Raw genomic sequence first — 8,551 nt, forward strand, 5'->3', positions numbered from 1 at the left:
TTTTAACACGTGACACAGCAGGCAACAGTGGTGAGAGCGCATTAAATAAGAGGAAGAGGCGCAGAACTCACATTGGCACAGAAGACCCAAGCGGAAAAATAACATTGAGCACCTTCGCCGGTTTCTTTTCAAATTAAATTCAGGATTGTTCAGACTCATGTTCATCTACTGGGACGGTTAGGCACAAAAATCAGAAAAGGCACCATGTCGTTTCATAGAGGGATAAACCAGACAGAAAGAATACATGACAAAAAATAACCATCATTCTATTAGAGTCTTGCAACATCTCTTAGTTTCAACAGATGGACGAATACAATAAGTGTAATACTGACGTAAGAGACAACCCCTCGTTCCTTGCACAGTATTAAAATGTTGTATCCCAAATACAAGGGGGGTCAAAATATTATATAAGGCTGTAATTTTTAACAACAAACCACTGATGACACAGCACAGTAAAAACATGTACAAATTATTTCAATTATCCAGTGATGTGTTACTAGCGCAGTTATGACAGATTCAAGATGAAACATTTTTAAGTCAACGTTAAGTGTTTGCTGCTTAATATATCACACTGAAATGTTTCCTTTCACGGGAAAGTAACCACAGATACATCAATATGGAGTGGAGCAAATGGGTGAGTTGCATTGCTATGAACACAGTACTTTGTGCACAAACATCTGGGAAGGCGGTGGGCGAGGGTAAGGCTGTTAATGTGATGCTTTTTTAAAAAACAAACAAAAACAAACAACATGATCCACAATCTTTGACAACAGGACACACACTGGCAAGATAGAGCCTTGGGTTCACTGTGATATTTTGTAATATGATATGTAAATAATTTTTTAATGTGCATTCAGAAACCATTTAGCCAATGGGTTATGACAAAAAGATAACTGAACTAATGTGTGATGGCAACAGGGCTGCGGTGGATTAAATCTCACAGACCTACTCTGATCTTGAAGGCTTCATCTGGTCAAGGAAACCCTAACTGAAAAAGACGCAGCTTTATTTTACCACAGGCACACAAAAACCTGAATTCAGTAACTAATTTATTTGCAGTGACAGGGATTTAACACTACTTGTGTATTACTCGTATGGTGCTTAAATCCAAATTACAGCTGGCTGATTAACATCCACATCTAGAGTTGCCGTACACTGACCTACAAAACATGTATGCTTTTACCTTTCAACAGATACGGTCTGTGATTTGTGATAAGAAAAATCCATGATGTGCGTATGTATTTGCATGTTCCCTAAAACACGTATCAGTACTGGTGGTTTACTTTCAGCACTCGGTCTCTTTAGTGTCAATGCAGTCCTGCCTCTTGAGCCGCCGCCGGTCCCTGACTGGCAGGTTCTGTTCTGTCAGATCCTCGTAGGAGGATTTCGTAGCCAACGAGCAGGCTCCTGCGGTTGTGAAATCGTCCGACAGGCCCTCCTCTCCCAGGTGAGAGTCGCTGCTGGTGTCCTCCTGGATGGTGGCCATCCGCAGCCCCCCTGCGCTGTCCGGGGTGGGGCCGCAGCTCGGGCCGGGGGCCTGGGTACTGCTGCTTGCCGCGGGAGGTGCCCCGAGCTGGCTCAGCTGCTGATGCTGCAGGGGCAGGGAGGAGGGCGCGGTCGGGCCGGCGGAGGAGCAGGGAGGCTGAGGAGGCTTGACGATGCGCACGGACGCCGACTCGAGGTTGCTCAGCATTTCTTGACTCTGAAGAGCAAAAACAACACGTGAGACTGAAGCACGTCAAAGCGTCAAAACGGTCTGACTGAGATGGGATCCATTCCCTTTTTACTCCATTCTGCATCAGATATTTCTCCTGATCTTCATACTTTATCCAGAAATAGATCTGAATAATAAATCTGAAAAAAATAAATCTGCTACCTCCACCCCATTATCATCCCCAATACCCCCTTTAAAAAAGGGAATGAGTAAAACGAACATTTCTCACAGTGGACATCTTGAGTTGTCAAACAGAGGTGTAACTAATATTAATAATGGCTGCAGTCCATCTAGAAGCACAAGGACCCTGCTATTGTGCATGCTGGCTCACTTGCAGGACTTCCTGTCATACCTAAATGGAATTAAGCCATCATTAATTAGTTGCTCCGGCACTTTTCCTGCTACTACAAATCAAAATGTCTGCCATGTGAAAAGTCTATAGAGGAATGTGCCCTCAGTCTCCACGTGTTTCAAACCTAAGAAGGACTTGACACAGTGAAGACAGCCATTGAAAAAAGAAAAAGAAAGGAGAAATAAAAACAACGATCACCTAAAGGACGTTACCCTCTTCATGTCAGCAGCAGATGCAAACTTAAAATACTGACACACACTGCATCGGATTTCACAAAAGACAACAAGGTGCAGCCTGCACAGTCCTCTCTCTGTTTGAATACTCCTCAAATGCAATCTTGCCTTCCTTGAGGTGACCTCTGATCGGATACGACTCTGCACGGCAGATGTCTGTGCACGGCCGATGTCTGTACAGAGAAACACACTTATAGCTTTGTTCACATTGAAATGTTTTAGTTTGAGCCTCTCTCATGTCATCTCTCAGATTAAAAGACGCCGGTGAGTCTGAGGAGGCTGGAAATAATGACCAGATCAGCGATTACATCAAGGAGTAAGGGACTGCAGGAGTATCCCACCGACCATGCATCATCATGGACCTAATGGCAACGCAATTCGCAACACCAAACCATGGCGCACACACTCACCTATGGCGGGAGCTCTACTACAAACTTCCACCATCTGCTGCAGTTCCAATGAGAACAGAAAGGGCCAAGGCAAAGAGTGATGGACAGGTCATTCGCAGCTTAAAATGAGCAGGGAGAGCGAGGCCCTTACTGACAGATAACCTGACCACAAGTTCACACTGCTTCAAGTTAGAGCTTTTTCCTCGGGATTCTAAATGCATTTGTGTCCTGCTCCTGCTCTGCTCTTATTTTCAAGGCTTGAATCAATTTAGAACCAGATTTCTCAGGACCGCCTTGGGAATGATGTTACAAACATGTTTATTAAGTTAAAGAGTATGAATGGTTTGTAGTAGCATACATTGAATGTCAGAGAGACAATAAATATTTTGTCAGATTACAAATTGAGGCATTGCTCTTGTGGCGGCACAAACAGCATTTCTTAAAGTCTCGGAAAACCTGGTTTCAAATCCTACTTTTTAAAATATATGACTAAACATTAAATTTAAAATATATGACTAAATAAAGAACAATCAAAGTAACATTTTTGAGACAATCTGGGGATCATCAATTGTTTAACAACAAGCAAACAACTGTTTTAATTCAAAAATTGCTAAATCCTGATTGGTGCACAGAAGTAAGGAACAGCAACATTTTCTAAATTTGTGTTTGAACTGTAGCTCATTATGTTGTGTACTCGTAAGTTGCTAGTAAAAAGCTGATTGATGTTTTAATGTAGTTTTTTTAAGGACCTTTAATATAAATAACAAAAAGTTATTTATAAAGTTATATTGCTACTTTTAAGATTCTTGATTTTGTAAATTTGTTAGCTTTTTAATAATAAAACAAACATGGTACCATTTAACATGGTAGAGATAAGTTTGGTGCACGTGCAAATACATAAAATAGTAAATTCTTATTTTATTGTTTATCATTGAAACTTATTTAATTTCCTCTCTGCAGGATACTTGCTGAATTGTAACACCTAGTTTAATGGTGAATATGAAAAGAGCAAATACCTCCAACATGAACAATTAACCGTCATGCTCGCCTCTCCCTCCGTCATTAAAGATGTCAGTGTGTTTAAAAAAGTAACGTATTAGTTGGTTAGTGTGGCAGCAAGGCTAGTGCACAGGATCATATATGGGCATACAAGAGATGAGAAACTTACGCTTGGAGGGTAAAAGAAGGACTTTGTGTTCTCCTCATACTGCTGGTCGAGTCTTTTGTCCTGCAGAAATAAACACAAAAGGACAGGGCTTTAACGTAGCGGGTGAAGAAGCGATTTAACTTCAACCACAGAGTTACAGAATCCTAAAAAGGAGCAGTTAATGGTATGCAGGAAATAGTGTAACTGGATGTCCAGCTGTTTCTTACCACGCAGTGAACCAGGATACTGAGAGGAATCCAGAAGACGAGGGAAAACACCACGACAGAGCCCACAATGTTATCAGCCAGAAACTTCCCTGGTGAAGAAGCGGCGTTGAGGACGGTGGTAGATAAAAAAACCAAACAAACAGAAAGCCGAAGTTTAAGCAACAAATCAGGTTTGAACTTAACTCAGGTACTATAGTCATTAGCAACAACACAAACGACTGACTTTCCAAATACTCATCCTCATCATATGGTTGACTAGATTTGAAAGTGGCCTGTTCTAACCAGCTTACCAAATGTGTTAATATTCAGTTTGTCGATAAAATCCCACAACCTCTCGATCACGTCCTGCACCTGCTTCATGCACTTTCCCTGTTTTAAAAAGAGAAAATTGACGCTCTCCAAACAGTCAAATAAAGCAAAAATCAATGAACTCATTGTGACTTTTGTACAATTTTGTAAGCCCCGTCAGTGCTGGAGCGTGACAGGAAAATACTAAACATGACGGAAATGGGAGGATCAGCTAGAGTTTTGTCTGGAGAGTGGACAGATATAAAAGATTTGGTGACTCACGGCCCCGTCACAGAAGCCCACAGTGCAGGGTTTTCCTTTGCGAAGGAAAAGGAAACTGCCATTGGTCTGGAGGAAAGGAGAGCAAGTGCCATCTTTTCCCCTGCAGCACACTTTACAGGAGTTCTCTGTAGCTGCAAACAGAAGACAGAACCCTCCATTAATAGGGGCAGTGCACACATTCACTTTCAGAACAGAGATTGAAAGATTAATTCAGACTGGAGTCATTCATTCAGACATGTTCATCTCCTAAAATATTTTTAATATGCCACTGCCATCCAGAAAAATCTTTTTTCTAATGTCAACTTTCCCGGAATGAGTTTGTGGGGGTTTCATGAGCCCAGGGCTTGTGGGATTTTCTACATCCACCAGTGGACCTTCCAATCCTTCAACTAAAGTTCAAATATGAAATTTGCCACGTAACACAAGTGCTGGTGTTTTTTTCCCCACATACACAAAACATGCGTCTTCCTGGGAGTTTGTCTTCGTGTTTAACTGACAACATATTCTTACAATACATCTATGAAAGGATTATATTTTTTTAATCTCAACTAAACAAGATTCTTATCATACTTGAATTTTTCAAGGTATGATTTCCATTTCTTTTCTTTACATTTCCTAATTTTGTCTGTCTGGTTTAAACTTCTCCGGGACCTCCATGATCACTGGGAATCTGCGGTTTTACAGTCAGACTGGCAGGATCCACAACATTAGTCGGACAAACCTCTTGAAGCTTTCCTAATTGTGTGACTTTTGCACATTTCATTCCACAATCTTGTGACAAATGTACTGGTCTTTACCGTTGCATGCACAGGACTGAAGATTCTGCATGGCCTCACAAAAGGGGTTGCACTCTCCATTGCGACATCGGCCGTTGTCAACACACACGGTGTTGTCAGCAGCGTTTTCAGGAGGTGGACATTGACTGCTGTTGCCTGACGTGAAGAAAGGGTAGGGAGTTGTAGTTTTCAAGGTATTAACAATTTATCATTTTAAAAAAGGTACAAAACACAGAAGAAAACAGCCATCAAGTGGTCGCTGCAGTTCTTGCATTACACCAGCAGGAGGCGCTCACCTGTGCAGGAGGATATGCCTTTACAGGTAGCACTAATGGGTTCCTGGCACCTTATTCCAGCCCGCTCAAACTTGCAATTCTTACAACAAGGGCTGTTTCTGTCACTGTGGAGACAGAGACATATGTGACTCAAACTAGAACAAAGATTTTCAGACATCTTAAGTTCAATCAATGAATCCAGTGTTTGAGAATGTATTTAGACTTGACAAGTGGATTTTGTACAAGTGATCTATTGTTTGGATCTCATACCTGCACTGTGCACCACGTTTGAATTTGCAGTCGGATGAGCAGCAGGGGTCATCGTTGAGGTGGAGTAGCCCGGGGTCGCACTCTTCCCCATCCTCCACTCTGGAGTTCCCACATACTTTACTGTTCCTCTCTATGAAGCACAAGGGAGCCTTAAAACGTAACGTCTTTCCTACGGAGATCTTGCTGCAGTTGGAGAAACGCTTTAGGAGGGAAGGGGAAGTAGACAGAACTTATTATCTAGGGGTAGATTCTTTATGTTCAGCTGTGAAAGACGATGTGACAATGTGACTGCTGTGAAGCTAACATATTAGAACAGATGTAAAGCTTTTTCTGATGAAAAAGCAATTACATGGAACATGTATACAAAGTTAGTGAAACAATGGTGTTTCTACCTGCGACGAGTTTATCCTTAATGACAAAACAATGCATGTATTTACAGCCACGCAAACATTTTCATGGCCTTTGTATGCTTTTTTACTGATGCGTACTGATGTGGTTCAAGATTTCGTTTTAACCCTTGCTTAGATAAACAGCAGCACTTTTTACAGTTAAACTGCAGCAAAAGTGATGTGCATATTAGCTGTTAAGGCTGACGTCGGAGGAGGTACAATTTATTTACTGTCTGTCATTACATTTCACAGGAACAACTGTGACTCACATTTATCCAACACTCTGTAGATTAAGCAACTCACTTAGGAATGGCATTCACACTTCTTATCACACTTTGCCTCATTAACTCAGTGCTTCTTCAGAACTGTCTGAGTAGCTTGTTATAATAATAATAATCTTTATTTGTAGAGCACTTTTCAAAAACAAGTTACAAAGTGCTTTAACAATTGTAAAGACAATAATACCCAAAAGACAAAAATTTTAAAATAATACAAGATAAAAGCAAGAAAACATTGAAAAGACTAAAATACACGTTTATGGTAAATATAAAATAAGTAAAATAGAACAAAATAAAAGGGATAAAATAAAGTAAAATAAGATCGGGAAAGGCTCTCCTATAAAAGTATGTTTTAAGAAGGGACTTAAAAGAGTTCACTGACTCAGCCGACCTGATTTCCTCGGGCAGGCGGTTCCAGAACCTCGGGGCCCTGACAGCAAACCCTCTGTCCCCTTTAGTTTTCAGTCGAGAGTCTGGAACAGACAACAGACCTCTGCCCGAGGATCTCAAGGTACGTGCTGGTGTGTATGGGACTAAAAGGTCAGAAATATAACAAGGCGAGAGGCCATGAAGAGCTTTAAAAGTGATCAATAAAATTTTCAAGTCAATTCTAAAACATACTGGGAGCCAGTGTAGTGAAGCTACAATAGGGGTAATGTGGTCATATTTTTTTGTTCTGGTTAGCTGAGTTCTGGACAGTCTGGAGTCGATCAGTATATCTTTGGGTTAAGCAAGTGAAAAGGCTGTTGCAGTAATCCAGGCGTGATGAGATGAAGGCGTGTAAAATGGTCTCGGTGTCCTTAAAAGTTAACATAGATTGAATTTTTGCTATATTTCTAAGTTGATAAAAACATGATTGAACAAGCTTTGTGGTGTGCTGCTCAAAATTTAATTTACTATCAAACCAAACACCAAGGTTCTTTGCAACAGGCTTAATATGATTTACTAGGGAACCAGCAGATGGCAGTATTTGATTTGCCATCTGCTGGGACCCGATGACCAGGATTTCTGTTTTGTCTGAGTTCAGCTGGAGGAAATTATTTGATATCCATTTTCTAACTTCACAAAGGCAGTTAAGTGAACTCAGCATTCCAGGGTCTGTGGATCTGACGGGCAAGTATATTTGTGTGTCATCAGCATAAATATGAAAAGAAATACCATGTTTATGGATAATATGTCCAAGGGGAAGCAGATACAAGGAAAACAAAATGGGTCCTAAGACCGACCCCTGAGGCACACCATATTTAACTGGACAGAACGAAGAGACATAGTTGTTTACAGACACGCAAAACTTCCTATTTGACAGGTAGGATGAAAACCATTCTAGGGCAGTACCAGAGATCCCCACGCAGTGTCTCAGTCTGTCTAACATGATGTTGTGATCAATGGTGTCAAAAGCAGCGCTAAGGTCCAGGAGTACCAGGACACATGCCTTCATCAGCAGACATTAAAAGGTCATTGGTGACTTTAAGCAGCGCAGTCTCAGTGCTATGCTTCTTTAAAAGTGGGTTCACGCAAGCCGTTTTAAAATAATCAGGGACACAACCAGTAGATAGGGAGTTGTTAAAAACCGAGATCAAATGGGGCCCAACAGAATCCATTACTTTCAGTAAAAACTTTGTAGGTATTACATCAAGTGGGCTGGAGGACACTCTCATTTGTGATACTGTTTTTAAAAGCTCAGACAAGTCAATGGGATAAAACTGGTTAAAACTCTCTTGTTGCTGGTGAGGAACCTCTGAGTAAGAGGCCGCGGGGGTAATAGAGGCTCTGATTGACACCACCTTATTGGTAAAATAAGATAAAAACAATTCACAGTCATCATTACTTCCAGCTGAGGCACAAGGAGGGGTTGGGTTTACCAGCTGATCCACAGTCTTAAACAGAAACCTGGGATTGTGTTTATGTGTAGTAATGAGTTCAGAAAAATA

General features: G+C 41.1%; 1 protein-coding gene across 1 annotated transcript in view; it reads right to left on the reverse strand.

The window, feature by feature from the left end:
* Positions 1-736: 736 nt before the first annotated feature.
* adam17a (ADAM metallopeptidase domain 17a) overlaps positions 737-8,551 on the reverse strand; it is a 21,961-nt gene continuing 14,146 nt past the window's right edge. The window contains exons 12-19 of the mRNA XM_046062790.1: positions 5,954-6,153; positions 5,705-5,808; positions 5,430-5,564; positions 4,633-4,763; positions 4,353-4,431; positions 4,063-4,151; positions 3,857-3,916; positions 737-1,702 (exon numbers count right to left, since the gene is read on the reverse strand). Of these exons, the coding sequence (XP_045918746.1) occupies positions 1,286-1,702; positions 3,857-3,916; positions 4,063-4,151; positions 4,353-4,431; positions 4,633-4,763; positions 5,430-5,564; positions 5,705-5,808; positions 5,954-6,153 (1,215 nt within the window). The 3' untranslated portion in view covers positions 737-1,285. The remainder of the gene's footprint in view (positions 1,703-3,856; positions 3,917-4,062; positions 4,152-4,352; positions 4,432-4,632; positions 4,764-5,429; positions 5,565-5,704; positions 5,809-5,953; positions 6,154-8,551) is intronic.

Source organism: Micropterus dolomieu, linkage group LG11 (genome assembly GCF_021292245.1).
Source record: "Micropterus dolomieu isolate WLL.071019.BEF.003 ecotype Adirondacks linkage group LG11, ASM2129224v1, whole genome shotgun sequence".
Lineage (NCBI taxonomy): Eukaryota > Metazoa > Chordata > Actinopteri > Centrarchiformes > Centrarchidae > Micropterus > Micropterus dolomieu.